Source organism: Haliotis asinina, chromosome 14 (genome assembly GCF_037392515.1).
Source record: "Haliotis asinina isolate JCU_RB_2024 chromosome 14, JCU_Hal_asi_v2, whole genome shotgun sequence".
Lineage (NCBI taxonomy): Eukaryota > Metazoa > Mollusca > Gastropoda > Lepetellida > Haliotidae > Haliotis > Haliotis asinina.
In genome coordinates this window covers 28579541-28605847 of record NC_090293.1, presented here as the reverse complement: position 1 = coordinate 28605847, position 26307 = coordinate 28579541, and the positions used below count along the sequence as shown (strand labels likewise).

Below are 26307 nucleotides of genomic sequence, written 5' to 3'. Positions count from 1 at the left end.
TATCTAGTCACAAATACATTATCTAGTCACTTATGCATTATCGAGTCATGATTACATTTACTTGTCACAGATACATTACCTAGTCACGATACATTATTTAGTCATGAGTACATTGTCTAGTCATGAATACAAATATCTAGTCATGAATACATGATCTAGTCATAGTCATGAATACAACAATAATGTCACAAATACACTATCTAGTCACAAATGCATTATATAGCCATGAATACATTATCTAGTCATGAATGCAATATCTAGCCATGAATACATTATCTAGTCATGAATGCAATATCTAGCCATGAATACATTAGTCACGAATGCATTATATAGCCATGAATACATTATCTAGTCATGAATGCAATATCTAGCCATGAATACATTATCTAGTCATGAATGCATTATATAGCCATGAATACATTATCTAGTCATGAATGCAATATCTAGCCATGAATACATTATCTAGTCATGAATGCAATATCTAGCCATCAATACATTATCTAGTCATGAATGCAATATCTAGCCATCAATACATTATCTAGTGACAAATACATTATCTAGTCAGCAACTGCAGCAACGTACCTCTTAATGATTTGGTTGACAGGACCATAGGTGGCCATGGCATACTGACACATGTAATGACACAGCATGGCTTGTATGTGTGCCATTTTGCATATCTCATTTTGGTACATAAATAAGACAGCTGATTTCAAGCAAAACACTCTTTCTTCCAAACATTCATGAATATTTAATTCTAACTACCATAAACAGCGAATTGAATTCATTATGGGAGTCAATTCGATTCACGAAATATGCAAGTGAATTGTATCATTGTGACAGGCAAACATTTTTACCACTGGGCTACCCCCAACACCTCCTCACAACTATGTGATTGAAACCATTTCATCAAACACCGACAACACTGCACTGCATGCCACAGTTTTTGATGCATGGGGCATTTGTTTATATTTCATATATTACAAGTGTTCTCTGTTTGGAGACTGTTCACTGTGAAGTTTCAGTTACCAATTTCAGTCAAGTCGTAAGAAGACAATAGGTCTTTTATTGCATACGTCAATAGGAAGTTAAAGTGAATGCATAATATATATGGAATAGGCCAACATGTTGTCGAAAATGTATGACCTTGTGCCTTTAATATAAATGTACACATTTGCAATTTTACCTTAATAAAAATTTAATACAATTATTCTCTTTTTTTCGGAGAGGTTCCTCCTTGAAAATGTCTACTCACATCTTAAATTGGCTAGTAAAAACATATTCAGTTAGCCTGTACATGCTTTGAACAGTTATTTCAACCAACCATTATAAGTAGTCAAAAGACATTGATTTACTGCCTACAAATTGGCAATAATTGACTTTAACTGCAAGTCACTCAAAGGAAAGCCCAATAAACACCCAATAAAGTAGGTAACTTATCGCAGTTAACATTGTTCAGATCCTGGAGTGAGCAGGCGTCACATCACTGTCTTCCGTCTGTTAAACAGTTAAATTTGAAACAGTGCATAGCAGAAAAACATCTGTGAGGCCTTCCTTAAATCAAGATAGGAGTGCAGTTGTCAGAGTCTCCCTCGATAAAAGATAGCTTATTTGTTGCTGTTGTTTTAGAGTTACCAAGTGTTGGTCTACTGTTTTCTCGGAAACATAAATACTGTCATTATTTTATGTGCAATGGTGTCATTAACAGGAAATGTATTTTTCACAGAGAAGGTAGGCTTCCCAGTTTCCTTATTTCTTCATCCTGTTTCTTTGAATGTCTGTATATTGTTACATTATCTTATGACATGCCTCTAAATTTGTGTGAATCTCAAATTAATTCATGTACCCCAGTAGGTATTATCTATTGTATAAATATATTATCTGATTTGATATTTTCGTTCAAGGTAATTTGAGGTGTTTGAAATCTGCAATGGATGATTTGAAGTGATTGATAACATTGTTTGATGTTTTATCAAATTGACTGACTGCTTGCTGTGACTCACATGACATTATGGCAGCTCAGTGTTTCTTCAATAACTTTGTAATGGGTAGACTGTCTTCCCTGAGAATCAGTGTTTGGAGTTTGGTCCCCTGTAATGTCATGCCAACTAAGTGTGAAAGATGGTATTTAATTATACCTGTCTGACACTCTGCATTAGTGGGCAGCAGTGGGGCAGTCTAGTGGTTAAAGTGTTCACCCGTCACGCCTAAGACCCAGGTTCAATACCTCAGATGGGTACAGTGTGTGAAGGCCATTTCTGGGGTCCCTTGTGATATTAGTTACATATTGCTAGCAACAACATAAAATTAAATTTACTCACAATTTACCATGCATGTGACTTTCAACCCTATCTCACCTCATATCACTGACACTGCCTCATGTCACTTTGGATGTAGGGAACACTTGGTGGTTAAAGCATACTTTATAATTCCTTATTCCCCTGAAGGGAATTTGCTTTACATGTAACAGACAGAGCAACACTATGGACATACATGTTACACAAAACACAACAGAATACTCAGTGAACATATACATAGGAATATATTAAAAGGTTTAATACAAGTTATGAGAAAATATACATTAAGAGGTTACAAGTATATGACATCAACAAAAAAACAAAACAATAGACACTGCTATATAGCTAAAATTAAAACCTTTTTATTATAGACTTAGATGATATTTGTTAATAACCTTTTATAATGACTGGCTAGGAAAATATGAAATAAAATAAAAATGTTACTAATATGTACATATAGCTGTAAATTTTTAAATTATCTATCTAATAAGGGAGAGTCATCTTCCACTAATATTCTTACGGACAGGGGCAAGACATATTTAAATCTGGCGTCTTAGCATTGTTTGTTTGCCTGTTTGTTTGTTTGCTTGCTTGCTTGCTTGCTTGCTTGCTTGCTTGCTTGCTTGCTTGCTTGTACTTGGTTAACACGTCATCGGATCCCAAGTGCACAGGTCGATGCTCATGCTGTTGCTCACAGGATTGTCTGTCCCAGTGTCAGTTATTTACAGACCAACACCATATAGCCAGAATATTGCTGACTGCAACATTAAACTAAGCTCACTCACTCACTCTCACTCAACAAATAAAGCCAGTAAATACAGGTTTTGATAATTTTCATTTTTCTTGTATGTTTGGTTTTTCATAATATCTTCTATTTTAACATTTTTTCAAAAGTGTTGTCAATTACAACCTATCCTAGCACATCATGTGATGGTTAAAAGTTTTTAAAAAATTAGGCAACACAGAATACAACTGAAAACATTTTAGCACTTAAATGATATTTCTAGTTGTGATCTTCATGATCTTAGGAACAGATGATATGTGCATATATTAATCCAAGTGTGTGATATGATAAGGTGTGTAAGATATCATTTACAGTATTAATATAATACAGCTGCATTTGCAGATACTGGAAGAGAAGTGCCAGTCAGTGAAAAATCTGACCTATAGGTCACACACCTGTTGTGGTAAAGTCCATACAATTATCATATCCTCTGGTATTTGTAGCTGATATAGCACAGGATAATTTATATGTATATTTCTGAGAAATTACTGGGAGTTAACAATGTATCGTCCATTTAATCAAAAGGTGAGACCTTTTCAATTTGAACAAATATTTGAAGTTTGACATATTTATGAAGAATATATCACAGTGTGTTTAGACACTAGTCAGAAACAAAACGTTTCTACAATTGTTACTGGTCTGCTATGTTCATCTCAGAATGAAACCTGTTAAGATCTAGGTTAGATTTGAATTATTTACAGATCATTGCCATATTGCTGAAATACTGTTTCTGAGTGTGGTGTTAAACAACAATCAATCATCTTAGAAAGTATCTTCATTCTAAAATTTGTTAAAATGATGTGTCAGAGTTCAGTTTCAAACTGAAATTTTTCTCAGATATTAAATGTATAACCTCTTTTGTAAAGGTCAAAGAATTGGTCAGTACAGGTGTGGTTTCCCAACTTTTTCGTAGCATTATTCCACAGATGTTAGAGATATATTAACATCCCATTTTGACATAACTTAAAAACTGTGCAAGGATATTATTAATTTCTATTTATTGAATACATGGCCTTGTATTTGTATGTAGAAGTAAATACAAGAAAATTTATTGAAATACTTGGCAGTGTTTTTTGTTAAGATGAAATAAATCTTTCGAGACATTCAACATGTCACTGTGGTGATTTCATTACTTTTTATCCCTAATGTTGCTTTGTTTTTATCAGTGTAAGAAATCACAGGCAAACTGTAGCGCAAACGGGGGTTTCGTAGCATAGAAAATATTACAAGTCTTCCTGTATGCGAGTGAAGTGAGGAGAAGGTTGGCAACATACTTCCCTTGCTTGGGATCGAAAAATATTGTTCATGTCAAAATAACACATCGTCACCATCAAAGGTACACTCCCACTTTCTCACTTGGTTGTGCTCTCAGATTTCCTATCCCATGTTATATAATTACACACGTGAAATATGTTTTATTCAACATTTTAAGCGCCACTCATGGTATTCAGATCATTCTTCGCCTCCATTACCCCTGTCAGCTTCCGGTTGAATGGAGTGACGGAACAAGAATAAGCAGAAATGAAAAAGAAATACCACTTTGCCTAATTTTATCATGAACCTGTTGGAGTTTATTTGTCTTATCTGTCGTCGCTGTTGTTAGAATTTTCGTAACATTCATTCTACATAAAAACACTTCTGGCGTAATGGGCAAATGAAGCATGGGAGGTAACTGTAAGTATTCCATATGGAATAATACCCTCCCGTTCCTTCACTCCGTTGAAACGGAAGCTGGAAGGGGGAATGGAGGCAAAGAACGGTCTGATATACCAGTTGCGCTTAAAATGTTGAATAAAGAATATTTCACGTGAGTAATTGTTCAACATGGGGTTTAAGATGTGAGAGCACTCCCCACTGAAGAAATGGGTGCACATGTTTGATGGTGGTGATATTTTATTTCGACATGAAGAACACTTTTCGAACCGAAGCGACGACAGTACGTTGCCAACCTTTGCTCAGTTCATTCGCATGTAAGGCGACTGGTCATTTTCTCTATGCTGCGCAACCCGTTTGCGCTACAGTTTGCCTGTGATGAAATAAGGCCCTAGATTTGTGGTGGACAGTCAGAACTTACAGCTTGGCAACCTGAGTGTCTGGTAGACTTTATAGATTTTCCCATAATACATCTGAGCGAATTCGCCATGTATTGGAGTCAGGTCTGGTTTAATCCATTTTGGGCTGGTAACATTAGAAGTTACCACCTCTGATGTCTGGCAGAGATTTTGTCAAAAATTCATCACATAAACTCTCCCTGGGCTGCCTCAAGTGTGTCACAGTTAGACATGTTTTTGTTACCATGCATGCTGTAAGCAAGTTGCTTCTCTTTTGTGCATTAATCATGAATATACAATCCGTACAGTTGATCAGTAAACAAACACAGGATTATCTTGGCACACAGTCAGAAAAGTCACTGGGTAATGAGTGGGTATAGTTTTATGCCATTTTCTGCCAATATAACATCAGGGGACACCAGAAATGGGCATCACACACTGCACCCATGTGTGGAATAGAACCCATGTGTTCAGCATGACAAGCAAACGCTTTAACCACTGGGCCCCAATTCAGTTACAGTGTAATTATACTAGTGGGTTTTCTCAATGTTTAAACTACATTTGTACTCAAGCTGCAGGAAGTAAATTTGGTTGTGTGGATATTTTATGTAATTTTACTCTCAACCTTTTTTAAACTGAATATTTATCCTGTTCCTGGACTTCCATTACACTAATGATTTTTTGCAACACATCGTTTCCTTGATAAATTTGAAATAGTGTACACAACAGTGTAATGGGACCATGTCCTTCTCAAAGCCTTAATTTTCCATTTAGCTGTTTTTCATGATTTATGTCCATAGATTACTTAGGGTGATGCCACAGTCATGATATTGATAACAGGTTCAAATTTTACAACTTGCTAAATCATTCTGTAACCATGGTAACACTCATGCGATATTAATGCTACAATCATGCTTTGTAAAATAGTCACAGGCAGAATGATTTTTACATGTCATGTTGATATTTTGAGAGCTATAATGATGTTTGATAGGCATTTAGAAGTTGGAAGGGTAATACTAGACACTTGTTATGAATATGCAACTTCTTTACTATTTAAGCACAATGTGTCTGAACTAATACTTGGCCCTGATGAAGAAATGTCAATTAGCCCAGTATTAGCCCCTTCATCAGGGGCAATTATTAGCCCAGAAATGTCAATTAGCCCAGTATTAGCCCCTTCATCAGGGGCAAGTATTAGCCTGGAAATGTCAATTAACCCAGTATTAGCCCCTTCATCAGGGGCAAGTATTAGCCCGGAAATGTCAATTAGCCCAGTATTAGCCCCTTCATCAGGGGCAAGTATTAGCCCAGAAATGTCAATTAGCCCAGTATTAGCCCCTTCATCAGGGGCAAGTATTAGCCCAGAAATGTCAATTAGCCCAGTATTAGCCCCTTCATCAGGGGCAAGTATTAGCCCAGAAATGTTGTACTTCAGTAATAAAGAAGTTGCATATCCATAACAAGTGTCTAGTATTGGTATAATGGCTTTTTCCTATTTAGTTGTAAATTTCACCCATGAAATATATTGTCTCTGACTTGTGTTCTGCCTCTCTGTGCTTTCAGTGTTTAGGTATCTTTAGCATGTTGTCCTAAATGAGCAAACACGTTATGTTGTAGTTCACCCTTTCTTTAAACAGATTGTTGATCAATTTCCAGATCCTTGTTAGCTTTCCAAACAATGGGCATGATCCCGAGGGATGGTGTCAAAAGTCAGGGCGTTGTTATAAGAATAAAGTACTTGTGAAGCCTATAGCCTTTGTAACGTAAAGTGATGTTTACAACAGCATGGCACTAGATGGTAGACTGATTCATTGCTCACGGGAATAATAATAAGACAATTGCCAGTCACCTGTCAAAAACTTTTTCATAAATGATAATGCAATTTTGATACATGCCTCTAACTATAAACAGTTCTGTCTGTGACATATATAACATTGTACTTTTGAAAAAAAAAATAATGTGAGATAAGGCACAATAGTTACTTACTAATGCAGCCAATTGATGTACAGCATGTGACACTTGCAGATGTGTAATAAAAACACCTTTGTATCACACCCAGTCTGTCTCTAAGTTCATGCTGGTTTATTTCATCCTGCAGCTGATTTATAGACTTGTAATGTCATTCATACATTATCATGGTGGTTGAAGGATCTATACAACATTTTTGATGTTTTGCAGTGAATTCTAAAAATTAAAGTCTGCTTTAAACTTAAATGTACTCTGCCATGTTTCATGAGAACTGACTTCATTATTTTTTGCTTTGAAATACTTTCAGATGTAATACTCAAAGTGCATATGGTCTAAATCTGTACAGTCCCAGTACATTGTGCATCTGTGTCTGTGCATTAAAAAGTTATTTAAATGTAAATTGTACACACTGATTTTTGCAGTTATGTTTCAATAAATTGAAGTCAGTCCTTATAAGTAAATGTATACACAATATGGAAAATTCACACTCCTTATTCATTAAGAAAATAATAACTGTAGACAACACAACAAAATGAATGACTCCATGTCAGGCAGCATTGAAACATTGGGATAGCCTAGTGGTTAAAGCATTCACTTGTTATGCTGAAGACCCAGGTTTACTTCCTATTTCTTTGTGGTTTATGGAGACATAAGTGAAAGAATAATTACTGTATTAACCAATCAAATACACCAAACTGTAGAAATGCAGATGTTTGAAATGTTTTCATTTGATGATTTTTTTTCAGGTGAAGGAACTCGTTCCCAATGAAAATGACAGGGAAGAGATCTTTGAATCCCTTCGGACGTATCAGTCGTAAGTACACAACCTTCACTTGACATCTGATGAATTAGGATAAAGATACTGTTATAGCTGACATGCAAACATGGGGTCTCAGGGATCCTTAATTATTGGTTTTAGGGGTTATTTGCTGGTAGTATGAGGGTCTGATGAAGCAACAGTGTACAGAACTGTACATTTTGACAGTTTCTTTAAAGCCTGGAGTGAATCAGGAGAAAACCAAGTTATATGGATAGTTAACTTCTTTATTACATTTCGGTGCAAGTACTAACACCATTATCACTTGCTCAATAATGGTGTTAGTACCTGCACCAAATTTTACATCCAATGCAATAAAGAAGTTGACTATCCATGGAACTTGGTTGTCCTTCATCTATACAACTTCTGAAATGCGTTTCAAAGAAGCTACTGGAAGGAATCATTGATCATGTGGACTATTGGATGAAATGATTTCTGCTCTGAAAGAAACAATGAAACACTTAATGAAGTCATAGAAATCTGTTCCACACAGTCAGAATGTAATTTTGACTTCAACTCAAGCAGTTTTGAGCACTGAAAAAAGGCAAAATGTGATTGGTTGATGCCGGGCTAATTATCCAATGTAAATTGTTGCTAGCAGACATCACCATGTTGATCATAAAAATGCTGACTCGGAGAGTTAAATGAATTATGATGTTTTTACTTGAATTAAGAATCGAATCAATGATCCAACAACAATAATGGAATTGATAAATATTTTGAAGCCAGAATAATGATGTAAAAATATTACAACATTACTTCATACTTTTCCACTTTTAACATTTCTCACTGTAACAGTAACCATAGTAACATGAGCATTGATTCAGGTAGCAAAATAGATATTGATCTTGTCTTAAATGTGTGTCAACATTTTCTTTAACTTGTCTACATGAAAAGTAAAAAACATTTTCCCTCCTGCTTGGAATTCTGCAGTCGATTGCTCTACCCCCGGACTCTTTGAATTCTTATATAAATTGTGAAATAGGTGTTGTGTCATGGATCTACTGCTTTTATCATTCTTTTTATAGATTTAATAATAATGCACCAATAATCATATCTTCAGTAACCGATTGATCTTTGTTTCATGTTGAAATCAATTTGTGAAAAACCACCTCTGTATAAACACACTGATATAGACCGTGCTATGCAATGAGACCCAATGCAAGCATGTTTCATGCCTAAGGTAAATAACACTAATCTCATCTTGAACATGCTTAATACACAAAAAATTGATCAGTTGGTTGCAATTTTTTGTGTCAGTCACACAACCCTTACCATATTTAAAGTATATTGTGTTATGTTCTGCTTGAAATTTGATCAAGACCTCAATACGCCTGGTGTTTGTCTCAGAATGGGGACTCCCAGTAAGTTTAGGTACCTTCTGCCATTGCCTGTCCTCCTGTGGAGATTCGGGGGAAGAGTAGGTCAATTCTGCCATTGCCTGTCCTCCTGTGGAGATTTGGGGGGAGAGTATGTCCCTTTCTGCTATAGCCTGTCCTCCTGTGATGATATAGGGGGAGAGTAGGTCCCTTTCTGTCATTGCCTGTCCTCCTGTGATGATATGGGAGAAGAAGAGGTCCCTTTCTGCCATAGCCTGTCCTCCTGTGGAGACTTGGGGGGTGAAGATGTCCCTTTCTGCCATTGCCTGTCCTGTGGTGAGTTGGGGGGAAGAGTAGGTCCCTTTCTGCCATTGCCTGTCCTGTGGAGAGTTGGAGGAAGAGTAGGTCCCTTTCTGCCATTGCCTGTCCTGTGGAGAGTTGGAGGAAGAGTAGATCCCTTTCTGCCATTGCCTGTCCTGTGGAGAGTTGGGGCAAGAGTAGATCCCTTTCTGCCATTGCCTGTCCTGTGGAGAGTTGGAGGAAGAGTAGGTCCCTTTCTGTCATAGCCTGTCCTCCTGTGGAGATTTTGTGGGGAGAAGAGGTCCCTTTCTGCCATTGCCTGTCCTGTGGAGATTCGGGGGAAGAGTAGGTCTCTTCTACCCTTTGCCCTTCTTCTTTCAGAAAGGTCGACTAGTTGGTCCTGGTACTCCTTGCCTATTGTTCTTTGGAGATTTTTGGGAAATGTTGGCTCCTGTAGTATTTGTAGAGCATAAATGTTTCTCTAGACTCCTGCTTGTCCTCCAGTTGGTATTCTGGTGACCAGGTCACATATCTGTAGTATTGCTTTCTGTGGCACTAGATAATAGAGTAATTCTGAATTTATGCTATTTGACTGAGACATAATGCATACAAACTGATAATCGATCATAATTCTGCACATTTTATCAGATCCCATTGAAAGTATATTTGTCACTTGTGATGTAAAACTACCAAATATATCTGATGTAAACAGTGTCTTAAATAAAGCAGAAGCGTTTCCGTAAGGTTGCATCTGAATCTGTTGTGCCCAGATTTTAACATTAGGGTTAATCCAGATTAGCACCACTTGTCTCTCATGGTGATTATTAAACCAAGGCTAGCAACAGCATTGTGATTTATAAATATGATGTTTAACGTGTAATTCGTGTCATATTTCTTTATCTTCTTTGTATTACAACGGCTGCACACATCATTTGATATGCTGACTACGGTTCTTTGGTATGTTAGGACATGCTGCGTACTGTGAAATCTTATCAAGTTACTAAGCTTATTTGAATTACCTTTGTAATATCTGTAGATTATGAGAGCTGAGCGTCACCGATAACCCACATTACCTTTGGGTCACTGTCATGGCAGCCTAAGCGGAGTCTGTGATAACAAGTGTCACATTCTGGAACAACCATACAAACTACTGGAACTGAAACACGCGGACCAGGAATATTTAAAACTTTAACATGACAATTTTAGTGAAAATATTGAAGTTTGAGAATTTGACTCAATGCATGATACTAAATCTGGTTCTCATATCTCAAGTAAAATTTTGTATTGACCCAAATAATTAATCCTCTGGGAAGCATTCTATGAACTATGTGACACTGTCTGTAAATAATCGAGCCTGGAGCAGACAGTCCAGTGATCAACAGCATGAACATCAATCTACTCAGGTTGGATATGATGATGTGTCAACCAAGTCAGCGAGCCTGACCATCTAGTTCTGACCAATGGATCCTATTGGTCGCCTGTTGCATGATCATTTTGAGTGGTGAATTTAGAACAAAATGCTGATTGTGTGATACATCCTGCTTTTTCATCTGTAGTTCATGGAATATATTTCATTCAAAGATTTGTTCACACTGATTGTGAAAACCTCATGAGTGTTCATCATAGCGTGCCATCTAGGTCCATGGCCTAGATTTTCTAAGCACTAACAGCACTAAGATTTTGGAAGTACCACGCGTTAACATAAACATTAACTTATGACTATCTTAGTGTTAAGAGAGCATTGAAAATAAAGGCCCAGATTTATAGCCCTTATAGCATTTACAAGTCAATGAGGGTGACCAATGTCACAGCTTTGCTTGTCCTCAGAAGTCTTGGGCAAGTGAAGGCTGCAGTATTACATTGTAAACCCCATCTATTTCAGGTATGTCATCCATCACTGATAAGACTTCAGTGAATATCACAGACAATTTTCTGAGCCTTCTAGCTTCTTTTTTTGTCATGGGCACAAGAATAGTTGGTAATGGCTAGTCTGTCTCACAATCCCTGAACTCATTATTTTCCCAACTGTCTTGCCATCCCTGCAATGCTAAGCCCCAAATGAACCAAGTCTAGATTTCCTGAGGTTCAGGAATCTCCTATCTCAGTAGGGCTCCCTTTCAATTTAAGAGGGTTTATTTGTTACAATATAAATTATATGCATTCAGAGACACAGTGCAGAGTTAGCACCCCTCCGTCTTATTGCTGCAGTATTGCTAAAAGCGGCATAAAACTCACTCATTCACTCATTCTTGCATTCACGCATTCACACCATTCCCTCATTCACTCATTCACGCATTCACACCATTCACTCATTCACTCATTCACTGTGCAGAGTTGTCTACTTTCCACATGCTGAGCCCATGGTTGTGGATTTGAATTCTGGTTGTCCCTAATAATGTTTCAAGAGCTGGTGTTATAAATGTACAGGACATCCCACATCTATCAGACACTTGGTGGACACAGGAATATTATTCAAAATGGCATTAAGCACAAATCACTCACTCTTGCCCAAAACACTACTGGTTAATACAACACAATATTTTAAACAAGAAGTTCAAAGAGCAAGCTTCTGACATGATTTATTTTTCATAACTGTTGGGTGGTTTCATCCATGTTTGCAGTAGCATCAAATCCATGTCACTCACTCACTGTGTCTTCCTGTTCTTCAGATCCCATGAGCTGCATGATCTGCTTGCAGAGCTGAGAAGGCTTCTGAATGAACCTTCTAAACTGGAGCTGTATGAACACATCAGGTAGTTGTCTCCCTTTGCTGAATGAGGATTGGTTGTCCTGTAGCACAATGACTCAGGAGATAAATGAAGGCATGATTGTCACAGAAGAAGCAGTGTCTGAATAGAGTTATCCAGGTTTAACCTTGGCTTAGAAGCTTAGTAGGAGGTGTAGTGATCTTAAACAAGTGGGGCTTTGGGGTAGTCTTGTGGTTAAAGCATTTGCTTGTCACACCCAAAACCTGGGTTTGATCCCTAACATGGGTACAAGAGTGCCTGGTCCAGACTCGATTATTTACAGACTGCCGCCATATGGCTGGAATATTGCTGAGTGTGGCATAAAACTAAACTCACTCACTCACTCACTCACTCACTCACTCACTCACTCACTCACTCACTCACTCACCCACTCACCCACTCACCCACTCACCCACTCACCCACTCACCCATATGACTCTATCTGGATATCAGGGATTCTTGTTCATGCATTAAGTTCCTGATTTGGCTGAATCGGATTCAGTTTACGCATTATGCACCTGGTAATCTGGCCAGTCCTACTGTTTTAAGTATGGCTGCACTGTAAACAGATAAACTGTCATAAGAATCTAGTCATAAGTCTCTTCCATCAGACCCCTTGTGATGCCCAAGCACCAGCTGGAATATAGCCAGAAAACTCCTCAGACCCCGGGCATCAAGCTCAGGGTCATCCGACTCAAACGGCAGGCTGGAGAAACTCTGGGGTTTGCGGTCAGGGGAGGTAAGTTGTATTCAAGGATATATATGTATTGTGTCCAGGATATATAGAATTAACAGAGATATCGCTCTACAGGAGGGAGTGGGATAGCTCAGTATTACCTTATGAGGATTCTCGCGTCTGCCGCTATTTATGTCACCATGACAAATATGCAAAGTATTACAGACCTATTGGGTTTTAAAAGATTTGTAATTAACTGAGCAAATGTGATTTTTTTTTTACATTAAATATGCAAATATACACCTTATCTGGAGCTCTGTCATAGGAAATGGTAGCTTTCACTGGTGCTTGTTGGGAGAATTCTGTGGGTTTAGGGACCATTCATGATTAATGGCGAGAGGTAGGGTGGATGATGATGATTTTTATGGAGAAGCATGTACGTAATGAATGCATTCTTACCCCACTCCCCCATCCCCCATGGTCCACTACCTAAAATTTATGTACAAAGTAAGTGACCCCCCACCCCCTGCATTTTATGTACAAAATTGCTTGAAACAATACCCCACACCCTACCTCCCAGAACAAAATGGTGACATTCCCCCACTTAAAATCATCATCACACCTTCAGCCATAAATTATGAAAGGTCCCTTTCTTGGTTGCATTTAGACTAATATCTTATCCATGGAATATACATAGTTTGCCAAACAATGAGTCCATAGTTCTCTTCATAAAATGTAATACAAATTAGCCCAGAGTCTTGATTCATAATTAGAAAATGTTGTGACATAATCTGGACTTTTACAGGATGTATTGGGTGTACAGTACATGTAATTGTATATATTTTCATGGGGTGCAGTATTCGTAGAAACTTCACAAGGGACCCATTAGCGCAGTTACTGGGATTGTGTGGCACACTTTGTTGTTTCATTTTCCAGGGTTTGAACATGGTGTTGGTGTGTTTGTGTCTCACGTGGACCCTGCATCTCAGGCCAGCAAGAGAGGGCTCAAGGTATGTCTGTCCTGGTGCCCACTACAGAGGCGTTACTTCAGGACCACTAAACATACCTTCTGGTGTAGGTTTGTGTTAACAACGCAAGTGAAACTGCTGGATATCAGAATCCAGTGAAACTTCGGTGCTTATTGTATGATACCATCACTGGAATTTTGTGCAGTACAATTTGAGGAGAATTATGTGTACATTTTGAAAGTTTGAAATATCCTTGTAGTTCTGTGTGTTTATGGCTTGAGCTGCAATGAATCCATCCGAGTTATGCCTACAGCAAGTAAAGAATGAAATAAGGAATCAGTCATTGATGTATTATTGAATATATTTTGTGAAACAACAAAATAGATTCTTTAACCAAGTTTACAACTATCAGTGATCACATTGAATATATAAGAGTCACACTTTTTCAGTAAAGGACAGATTGTAGTGCATTTGTGGAGTCCCATCTGAGAAGTAGTTTACCAATTTTACATGCTAGATGTCTTGAGTGTGTTGACATTGGTTGTACTCTCTTCTTAACAAAGTCCGAGAAAGAAACAGTGTGATCATTTGTGTGGTGTTTCAGGTTGGCGATGAGATTGTTCGTGTCAATGGCTACACAATCGCTGAAGCCATACATGAGGACGTCCTCAACCTCATCAAGTCTCGTGAGGAAATTGTCCTGAAAGTCACACGTAAGTACACAGTAATAACATCCATGGGAGTGCTCTTTGGTGAATGGAGGGTACATTTTTCACATTTTTACGGCCTTGGTCAGTTTCCTCTTTATCCCTGGCAACGCGTTTTTTGAGGGGTATTAAAATGTGCTCCGTGCATCCATCCGTCCGTACATGCAGAACTTTAAAACTGTTTAATATTTCTTCATCAAACTTTTCACATAGGAAGCTTTGGTGGTGTACTGGTGCCTTTTGATAGTTTTGGAATTCTAAATGAAACAGTTTTGGCATTTCCATGGCAACATGTTTAACTGCGACTGAAATTGGTGGTAGTGCCTCCTTCCGGAGCAGAACTCTAAAACCGTTCATTATTTCTTCACCAAACTTAGCACATAGATAGATCTGGTGGTGTACTGGTGCCTTTTGGTGGTTTGGGTATTCTGAATAAAATATATTTGTCATTTCCATGGCAACAACTTTGACATAGACTGAAATTGGTATTTGTGCTCTTTTCCGGAGCAGAACTCGAAACCTGTTCAGTAAACTTTGCACATGGTTTGGTCTAATGGTGTACTGGTGCCTTTTGGTAATTTTTGAATTCTGATTAAAGTGTGTTCACATTTCCATGGCAACAGCTTTGACTTAGACTGAAATTGGTGGTTGTGCTTCTTTCAGGAGCAGAACTTTAAAAGCCTTTCATTGCTCTCCTTCCATTTTCCTATATACACCAAAACATTTGGCAAAATCATGGAGGATATTTTGCTGTTGCACTGGATATTGATGACTTTGTCTTCTTGCTTATTCTTGCTGTATGATACAGAATGTTCATAATTTTGCTGTGGCCAGATAAACCAGCGATTGATATCATGAGCAACACTTGTATTTATCAAGGTGTGATGAGTCACAGAATCCAGAGAACCAATGAACTTTTCTTGCCTCCTTACAACAAGCAGATCTCTTACTAGATCTTACTTCCAGATCTCTTACTAGATCTTACTTCCAGATCTCTTACTTGTCAGATAATGTTGTGATGTATCCTGTCCCTGTAACCTGGAATGCTGAAACTGTCACTATAGCTGTTCGATTTTGGAGTATTTTTTTTTTTGATTCCTAATGTTTTATAATAAGGAATAGAAACCTCCTGCTTTTTATGGCAGGTTAGAGTGGATCAATAACTAGTCAATGCTGGTTGTGAAATCGATCTTACTGGTTCAACTGTTCAGGGGGTGTTTGGGTGGGCTTGTGGTTAAAGCATTCAGTTGTCACATTGACGCCTAAAGTTCAATTCCCCACTTGGATACATGTGGGAAGTCCATTTCTGGAGTCCCTGCCATGATGTTGATTAAATATTGCTAAAAGTGGAACAAAACTAAACTCACTCATTCACGAAGTGTTCAGATGACACAAGGACTTGCTTTCATTCTGTGTCTGTGTATCTGAAGGATGTGAAACATTTGTCATAACCTTAATCACCAGATTGTCCGGTCTTGGCTTAGAGCACAGCATAGAACAGCAAACCCAATGACACAGCTAATGGTATTCTTTGTTGTACTTATTCTTAAAAGACAATATGAAATGTAATGATAAATACTTACACGTAATGTTGATGTTAATGATTTTGCACATTTGTTTACAGATATTGGAATGCTGCCCGTTAAGAAGTAGGTATCCCTACCGACCTGTAATATAATGTACAGTATTGTTCTCCTATATTGATGCTTAAATTAACTGTGACCAGTGAAGGTCCAAGGGTAGAATGGGCCTTCAGCAACCCATGCTTGCCACAAAAGGCAACTATGCTTGTCCTAAGAGGCGACTAATGGGATCGGGTGGTCAGGCTCACTGACTTGGTTGACACATGTCATCGGTTCCCAATTGCGCAGATCGATGCTCATGTTGTTGATCACTGGATTGTCTGATCCAGACACGATTATTTACAGACTGCCGCCATATGGCTGTAATATTTGTGAGTGCAGCGTAAAAGTAAACTCACTCACTCACTCACTCATTAAATTAACTGATGTCTTACAGATGGAGCCACAGCATGAGTTTGGAGAGTAGGAATTATCATATCTTGATCAGTTGTGAGGATATGGTGTATTACTTAATACACTGACAGAAACAAATAAGGAACACAGGAAAATTAAAGCATTCCTTTAATATTTTCCAGTTTTTATCACCAGGTTTGAATAGCAAGAATATTATAAAGGAACACTGCCATGAAATGGTGTTCCTCTATTCGTTTTCCTCAGTATATCATTTATAGGACATTAGGAAATATATGTGTCACATCTCGATACACCTGCTTTCATAAATTAAATTTTGGTATAGACATGTCTTATTTTCGCTTCATATTGATAATGAAGGAAGTATGGTATGAGATCCTGTATGAATTGAATTTGATGAAATCCCAATTGAATTGGCATGGAATTCTGGAATTGATGGCATGAATTCCAGTGTAGCATGACAGTATATGAGTAAAACATCTCCACATTCCTCTTGTTTCAGCAGCCCCAAGGAGTCAGTCATTTGGAACTATGTGGAATCTGTGGATTCCTCCAAGGCCTTGGTGAGTAACAAGTACATGTCTCACAGACCATGCTTGTATGCTTGTCTCCTCGTGATGAGTCCACGCTCCATAGACCCAAATGCTGGTATGCATATCTCCTCATGAATCAAGATTACCCAGGATTCCATGCTTATCTTGTTTTGGTGATTCATGTGTTCCCATTCATCCATGCTTGGCAAGCGGTGTGGTAGCCTAGTGGTTAAAATGTTCACTTGTCATCCCAAAGGCCCAGTTTCATTTCACTATGTGGGTACATTGGATGAAGCCCATATCGGTGTCTCTGCCGTGATATTGCTGGAATATTGCGAAGAGTGGCGTAAAACTAGATTCACTAACTCATGCCATGTTTGTTCTTTGTTGGGGCTTTGGGGCAGAATACTGGTCACTGATGTTTCTGAGAAAATATTCATAAAGTGATGTTCACCATTGGTGGATTGAGAAGAAATAATGTAATGAAATAAAATGCTCGAAGCGTAAGTCTTAATGTCTTCTCCCTCCAGCAAGAGATTCTGGACAAAGACGAACCGGTGCAGAAGAGAGGTCTCTCGGGCACAGAGCTGAAAATCTTTATCAACACGACTGGAGTTAGCTCCATTGGATGCGGGTCAGTACAATCAACAAGTACAATCAACAATAACAATCAACAAGTACAGTCAACAAGTACAATCAACAAGTATAATCACTAAGTCAAGTTCAGTGAGTTAGAATTGGTCTTCATTAAGTCATGCTTGTCGTAAGACATGACTAACAGATCGGATGGTCAGGCCTGCTGACTTGGTTGAAACATGCCATCAGTGCCCAGTTGTGTACGTCAATGCTCATGCCGTTGATCAATAGATTGTGTGGGCGAGGGTTGATTATTTGCTGACTGACACAATATGGCTGGTATAGTGCTGAGTATGGTGTAAAACTAAATTCATTCACTCACTGATAGACCAGACCAGGCTGTGCATGTGTGTTGTATACAGCCTTTTTCTGGCTTGGCAGGTCGTACAGATACACGGTCAGAGTCACATACCAACATGTAATGTGTAAGAAGTCATGTAATGATGTAATTTCCTTACAGAAACCATCTGGTTGTAAAATTCACACTTGATTTTATGGTTTTATATGACCTGTTATCTTTTTATAGTGTATTTCACTGCCCATTGAATGCTAGTTCAAGAAGTCTGTGCAAGCATGTTATGTTTAGTTGGTAGTAACATAAATTAGTCAGCTATGTTGGAACAGGTCCCCAGCAACCTTGTCATTGTTAGAGGTGGTCGTAACTTGGTTCAGTGCATATTCATGTAGTCATTGCTCAGTCACATTGATTGATTTGTACGTTGTCCATTATTTGACTGTCTCATGCAGATGCAATTACTGACCCCTAAAGACCTGATATTACTCAGGTGAAAAGGTGATGGTTTTGAAAAGTTGTCTTTCTTACTTTGGTTTATGATGACAAAAGTGCACATTAAAAATAAAGGCTGATCTAATTTTTTATGCAGAACTCGGATGAAACATGCTACACACGTGAGTCTAGGCGATGAAATGGAACTTTTGAAAATACTGAACAGAATTATTACTTACTGCACTGAAGTTAAACAGTGACAGTAGGCTTAAAGTGAGGTATCAGAAGTCAAATTCTTGTCTCTGCTGACACTTGTTGATATTCTGTTGCCAGGATTGTGAGCGGGCCTGCTCACTTCCCAGGAATCTTTGTCGAGAAGGTGCGACCTGGGGGACTGGCAGAAGAGGTTAACTTGGAGGTCGGGGATCAAATCATAGAGGTCAATGGGACAAGCTTCCTAGGAATCACCCACAAAGAGGTAGAGTTACCTCCCCTAGTTTACACACTTGCTGTTGCTTGAAAGAGTGAGTGAGTCACAGCGGTATGTATCTTTATTACAGAAGTGGTAAGTGTTGTTGTGGAGAAGATTCGGGGAAAGAATGTATGTTTTCTTTTATTTGACATTGAAATATTGTCTGCAGTCTCATTATTCTCAAACAATATTTGCAAACCAATCACAATAAACCAGGTGAAGTGAACTTTCAAATCAGCCAATCAGTAAGGAGGCTTTTTATTCTGTGAATGAAAAAGACAAATGTATGTATAAATATTTCTAATATCTGTGTCTAAACACTTGGGTAAATGTACTGCTTCAAATGGGGAATAATTATTTACTTTGTATGCAGAATACAGGACATCAGGAACATTGAATTTTGTGACAGTTTTACTTTTTTAAAACCAGGCTTTGATACTGTCATGGTATCAGGTTTGCAAAAGTTAGAGTGTTGTGAGGCTGAATTGATTTTTGATGTTATAAAAGACTCAGGTTCACTGGCTTCTGACATGGAGAGGTTGTGTGATGTGGGAGTTTGTGTTAAACATAATTCATTCATAGAAAAATATTGGGTACAAGTTACACAGCTTTAGGCCATAGGTGGGAGTTGGGGGCTGCACAGTGGTTAACATTCACAGGAAAACCCAGGTTCGATTCCCAACATGGGTACAGTGTGTGAAACCCATTTCAGATGCCTCTGTCGTGATGTTGGAATATTGCTGAAAGCTGTATTCACTCACTGTTCACTTGGAGTAAAGGCTATGAACTTATAATTGTTCAAGTATAGTTTACAGATGCTGTGTTTTCATACAGGCTGTGGTCACCCTGAAGAGTAGTACTCAACTGAACATGGTCATCAAGAAGAAAGTTGTAAGTATAATTTACATAATAACTGCATCCAGATGTTGTTTTTGCATCTGGTAGCTATTTTCACAACTGATGGTTACAGACAAATGAAGCAGTCATAAAATATTACAAACTGCTCACAACCAGCCACAATATGATCAAAGTAAAATTTCACCCCCAAAATTAAAAAGGGTTTCTCTTGAAACTGCAATTTAAGAAAATAATAGATAGATTCTAATACCCTGATTTAATTAAAACAAGGAGACACTACCATTAGATGTACTTGAAATCCAGTTTGTTAATGGCGTCAAATTTAGATTTTCCCTGATCCATACCAGTTTTATTTCTTGTTTTATGGATCTGCCGATCAATTTTTTCAAGAATAAGAAAACAATATGAATAAATTTTTCCTGCTCTGAAAATACAATCTCAATGTTTTTATTGACCAAAAATGTAAACTTTCAAGAAAACATTTTTTAGGATTTTTTTTGTGTGTGTCCCAGATACACCTGCAAACTGCCAGAAGTAAAATACTTGTAATACTGAGAACTAATATTACTTTGGCTGATGATTTTATTGTTACCTTTTCTCTCTCCAGCCATTAGTGTTTTCTTAGGACCCAAATCCATAAAACAAGAAATCAATTTGGTCTGGCCAGATTGTGTTTTTTGTCTGACAGCACCATAAATGTCCTGGAATTTTACAAAGTGGTTAACATACAGGATTTCTGCAAATTTATACCACTTTTACATCATTGCCTTGTATCGTAGCTGTTGATTGAAATCTGATATCAGTCTGACAGTCATTCATGCACACAGACCAGGTTGTTGGCCTTTTGCTATTAAAAGATTTTTAAAAGTTAATGTTTTTTCCATTTCCATGGTAACCAGTTCATGTGCTGTGATAATCTGGACCCTGTCTTTTATCTAATCTGTAATTTTCATGAACATTTTCAAACGCAAAGACCAGATTGTCAACTGGTTCCTTTTGTTATGGAGGCATTTTTGGAAGTTATGTTTTTTCCATTTCTATGGCAGCAGTTTTGATGTTGGTGTGAGTGAATGAGTGAGTTTAGTTTTACGCTGCACTCAGCAATATTCCAGCTACATGGCAGTGGACTGTAAATAATCGTGTCTGAACCAGACAATCCAGTGATCCACAACATAAGCATCAATCTGCGCAATTGGGAACCGATGACTTGTGCCAACCAAGTCAGTGAGCCTAACCACCCGATCCCATTAGTCGCCTCTTACGACAAACATAGTCGCCTTTTATGGCAAGCATGGGTTGCTGAAGGCCTATTCTACCCCAGGACCTTCACGGGTTGATGTTGGTGTGAACTTGACAAAGTTCAAAGTAAGAATCCCAGTTCCATAGTATGACTTTGGTACCTCAATGACTTCTTTTGTATTTGGACAGAACAAGTATCAGGGTTAATCTGTCAGATGATTTTACCTTTCAAATTTGTAGGGGTTAAGGTGACTTGTAAGCTGATGACTCATATCTACACTTGTACTTATTTGGGGTACTAGGTTACAATATTTCCCAATCAACCAATTATTGTGGTAAGCTGCAATTGTTTTAATTGAGTGACATGGTTTATTGTGTGTCATCGTACTCCAACAACTTTGCTTATTGCTTACAATATCAATCACTGATTTGTCTAACCCTTGGTTATTCACAGGCTCCCATGGTATAACTGGAATATTGCTCAGTGTAGCATTCCGAACATATGTACATTTCCTGTTTAAACAAATGACAACAGGAAAGCAATCAATGTGTTTTAGGGGCTGCCATTGTTCCAACATGGCCGACAGAGACAGAGGAAGCCAGAACCAGCAGCCAATTTTAAGCCAACAATTGTGTCTGAGGAGCCTGTAGCTACTCCTGCGCCTGATTCACGGACATCGTTTCGTACTATTCAAGAGACCAATCAGGTTGTGAGTAGCAGGTACGGATACGATGTGCAGAAACGACGGGTCAAGTTTGATGACCATGTTTATTATTAAACATCCATCGTGATGATCAGAGTTTGAATCATTCAGAGGAGGTATGCCAGGCCAGATGTTGACAGTGAGATCCTATTGATTAGCACTGTACCTAACTAACATTTCTTGGCACTACAATTTGTTTAAGCTTGAAAAAAGTTTTCATAGGAAAAAAAAATGATATAATGAAATGGAGCCCTGATATTTTCTTCATCTAGACTTGGCACATGTTCTAGACTTGCATGGGCTTTCTTGGATGAACTTGCTTCAGGGTGTGTAAGACAGACTAACCTGCTTCCCACAAAAGCAATATGCATAACATTCTCTGCTCCCCTATTTAATGAAGCTAACTCGACCTGCCGTTTGAGTCATCTGACCTCCCAGCTCATGCATATGCAGAGTAGCTCAGGTGAAGCTGTAATCTGTAGTCATGCAGAACATGAGCTGTATGATCTACCAGTGTCTTAGTGTGAAGAAGTAGACATATGTTCATGTCTCAGTCTTCATTCCAAGCTGTAGTGGAACCCTGCCAGTCCAGATATTGTGTTATGAATTTGTTGAGATTAACAAGCATCACATTTAACTCATTTTATGTACTGTCCCTTGTACATGTAAATGTTTCCTGTAGTATTTGTCCACAACATGGCGTTGGTAGTAAAAGGCTTCCTGTACAAACTGCTAACCTACTGGTAATCTACTTTAAAACCTGTGTGAAATGAGGTTGATATGAAGCCCCTCTACAGTCTCAGTGGAAATGACAAGACAGGTGCAGTACATTCAGCCTGAAGGAAGTGGGTTGGTGTGTATGCGTGAAAATGACTAGAAAGGGGGAGTAATATTCTAAGTTCAGTTGATGTGTCTTATTTAGCTTGGTAGTCATTTGAGGAAGAACAATATGAATGATAACCAACTGAGTTTGGTTTTATGCCACTTTTAGCAATATTCCAGCAACATCATGGCAGGGGGACAACAGAAATGGGGTTCATACACTGTACCCATTTGGGGATTCAAATCTGGGTCGTTGGCATGACAAGCCAACACTGCAACCACTAGGCTACCTCACTGCCCCATTTGAATGATGATAGGTCAATTATGACTAATCATTTTTGTACTTACCATGTCTCTAAGTTCACTTAACATGGCTTAATCAGTCAGAAGATGAGGTGAGATATAACAATTAACATGACTCCAAAGAGGCCTAGCCCATTTTCCTCTTTTTTCACTGATACCCATTCTCATCCCTGCTGAAAACAGTATTCAACACCTTCAGACTCATATTTCTAGTTTTCACTGCATTCAGCTATGTGATCTAAATCTCCATCAGTTCCCATCATATCTCCCAGAATATCAACTTGTATTAGATTACCATTGTTTGTGTCCAGTCGGCTGCATGTGACGGTAGTAGATATGAGAAATATTGACCATGTTTTCAGATTCTGACTGGGCAATGGCCTATATTCCCTACTCAGCTAAGTGGGATGTGTGTTGATATGTGCTGTGGCTGTGGAGCTTCTGTTGTGATATCAGATATATAACTGTGCAGGGATGAGTACTGTAGAACAGTGGTGATGATATTTATGATGATGACAGTGATGATAATGGTGATGGTGGAGCCGCAGAAATTGACAGTGCAGTGAGCGCTTTGAGCTTCGGTGTCACCAAAGTAGTGTTTCCTTAGGGTGACCTTTTCCAAGTACAGAGGCCATTCCCACCTCAACTTCAGATCTTCCTTAACTATTTATCAAATTATATTATCTTTTAAATTCTGAATAGCCTGGTTACAGTGCCATTGTCTTTTAGAAATGGCCATGTTCTTTCGTTCCTAAATGTAATGTGAAATCATCCGTGTGTTGTTTGGTACTTGTACATCTTCAGGCACAAATTTCATAGACCCAGTGTTTTTTCTGAAATATTATTTTTGCTTGATCAAATTTATGGCACTGGCACATATTTATAGGTTCATTTGTCAAGAAGTTGTAAATAAATGATGCTGAAGAAGATAGATGTGTAACATACAATTACCAGTATTAGGCTCTCCAACCTTTTCACAGAAGTTTGAGAAAATACTTAGCATTGACAGAATTATAAATAATGTTTTGTATCGTTTTCATATTCAGTAATTTGCCTTAGACTTTGTCAGTTGAGTAAGTTTCTAAGAGTTGGCCACTTGCCTCAGACTGTGATAAACCATGATTGTTGATATACAAGGGGCTTGTTCCTGGTCACATGACATCTAATCATGTGTACCCCTTTTGAAATGGATAAGCTAGAGTATGGGGCATTGATGAAGATTTTTATCCTTGAGCCAGTCAGTGAAGCACATTGAAGAGCAACTGTTAGCAGTACAAGTAACCTAATACAATGTATTAATTTCTGTAGGGGTACACGTTACTAGATGTCACTTGACTGGAAACAAGGAACATGTGCATGTTAATATTATGTTTATGTAAATCATATAATACAGCATTTTTATCATGCAGTGAAGTATTTTAGGCTCAAAACATTTTGAAAGCCTCTCATATAGATAAATACATGCTTAAAAAAGCATTTAAAAAAATACAGAGGATAGTGGTTCATAATTGATTCAAACCCAAGAAACAGAAGAGAATGAAATTTGGAAAGTTCTTTTTATGCGATCACTTCACTGTGTGTAAGTTTAAATGTGAACGAGAATGTGCAGTGTTAATTATTATCATGATAATGTATAAAACTGTAAGACCATTGAATAAACAATTTCAGGGGCTTCCTTCATGAAGCAATCTTTACTAAGCTCAACCTTAACTCCCACTTGTTAACCTAACACTACGGTTACTGTGACTTATCTTCACCTTAGTTCTTTTTGAAAGGAGGCCCAGATATGTATTTTAAAAACCAGTATGACAGTTTGAAATTTCTGTTGTATTTTTGATAGGGGAAGGTATAGGGTTCCATCGAACAAAATGTTTTTTAGAATGGTCCTCATATGTACCACTTGGAATTTAATGATTTTTATTTGAGCTTAATTTTTTCACTGTTGTAAGTTAATAAATGCTTTTGGTGTGGGTCACCCACTACAAATGATCAATATCCTTTCAGAATAAATTAGAAATTTATTCAAAACCACTGATGAAAACCAGCAATGATTGCCAAGGGCTGTGTGCATGAATCTCACCTGAAAGTTTTATTTGTGGATGTTTCATGAGAGTTCTCTCCCTTCGATTGGCTTATGTCAGAGATTTCCAAAAGCTAAATCTCAGTCAGTGAAAACTTATAGTTCAGTCAAGTATCTCCTTTTTGAATTGACTTCTATGGAACCTTGAAGTGAAAATAACTCATCAGAAGATTTTTTCAAGTGTACATAAATATGTATTTAACTTTCTTGTTGATATGGAAAAAAGCACAGAGAAACATACAAATATTCTGTCAAAGTCACTGCATCGTGTATGGACAAAGTCACTGTATTGTTTTCAGTATATGTTTTTACACTGTTGTTTTGTAAGGAATGTTTTTCATCTTTTTCTCATTTCTTCTGCTCTTTAAATACATAAATACAGATAAATACTCTCTTCTGATGTTGCCCTGTTCTACAATGGAAGATTGATTGTTGTGTGAGAAAGGAAGTCTACTGAAATATCCAGAATTTTCCAATGTATTGTATCTCCATTCTTGTATAGATACCCTTGAAATTGATCACCTCCCTCTTTCTTATCACAACCTTAGCATGGAACTTGAATTTACTAAATGAGAATTAGGTTCAGGTATAACAGACACGGACAATGCATATGTTGTAAGAGAAAGCAGAGGATGGGAGAACTCTGCTGTGTTTTAAACTTTTGAAGTTTTTATGCAACTGATATAGTATTTGTGTCTGTATCATGATTTTAGGAAATGGGCACTTAGTTCAGATCCAAACAGAAACAGATCCTGACTACAATGTGACATTATGAAGCAGCAGTATCATGAGTGAGTGAGTGAGTGAGAGTGAGAGAGAGAGAGAGAGAGTGTGTATGTGCATGCATGTAGTTTTTACACTGCATTTAGCAATATTCTAGCAAGATCAAAGCAGAGGACACCAGAAATAGGCTTCACATTTGTGGGGTACCTGTGTGGGGAAGCGAACCTGTGCCTTAGTCAACTAGTCAACAGTTTAACGACAAGGCTACCCCACCAACCCTGTATCAATAGAGACAAGACTGATTTTGGATGTCAAAATTTCAATGCATGTGCTATGATCATTAACTCTTGAAGTGTAGCCAGGCAATATTGTAATTTTTAATTACAGAACACCTGATACTTACTAGAGCAAAGTTAAAAAGAGCAATTCCAACTCTAAGGAATATTATTTAGAGTAATAACAAAATTTGCAAAGTGTGCTTTTCAAGAAAAATTTATTTTGGTAGTGATAAACATAATCCAGTTTTGATTACATGGTTACAGTGTAGGGAAGAGTTGTCAGTCAGTCAGTCAGTCAGTCAGTCAG

General features: G+C 37.9%; 1 protein-coding gene across 1 annotated transcript in view; it reads left to right on the top strand.

Moving 5' to 3' along the window:
• The first annotated feature begins 1610 nt into the window (after nt 1-1610).
• Nucleotides 1611-26307, top strand: part of LOC137262250 (harmonin-like) — a 38624-nt gene continuing 13927 nt past the window's right edge. Inside the window, exons 1-12 of the mRNA XM_067800057.1 lie at nt 1611-1728; nt 7844-7911; nt 12203-12286; nt 12892-13019; nt 13893-13966; nt 14529-14637; nt 16256-16280; nt 17128-17188; nt 17689-17792; nt 18855-18999; nt 19828-19884; nt 21648-21811. Coding sequence (XP_067656158.1) covers nt 1690-1728; nt 7844-7911; nt 12203-12286; nt 12892-13019; nt 13893-13966; nt 14529-14637; nt 16256-16280; nt 17128-17188; nt 17689-17792; nt 18855-18999; nt 19828-19884; nt 21648-21811 — 1058 coding nt within the window. The 5' untranslated portion in view covers nt 1611-1689. The remainder of the gene's footprint in view (nt 1729-7843; nt 7912-12202; nt 12287-12891; nt 13020-13892; nt 13967-14528; nt 14638-16255; nt 16281-17127; nt 17189-17688; nt 17793-18854; nt 19000-19827; nt 19885-21647; nt 21812-26307) is intronic.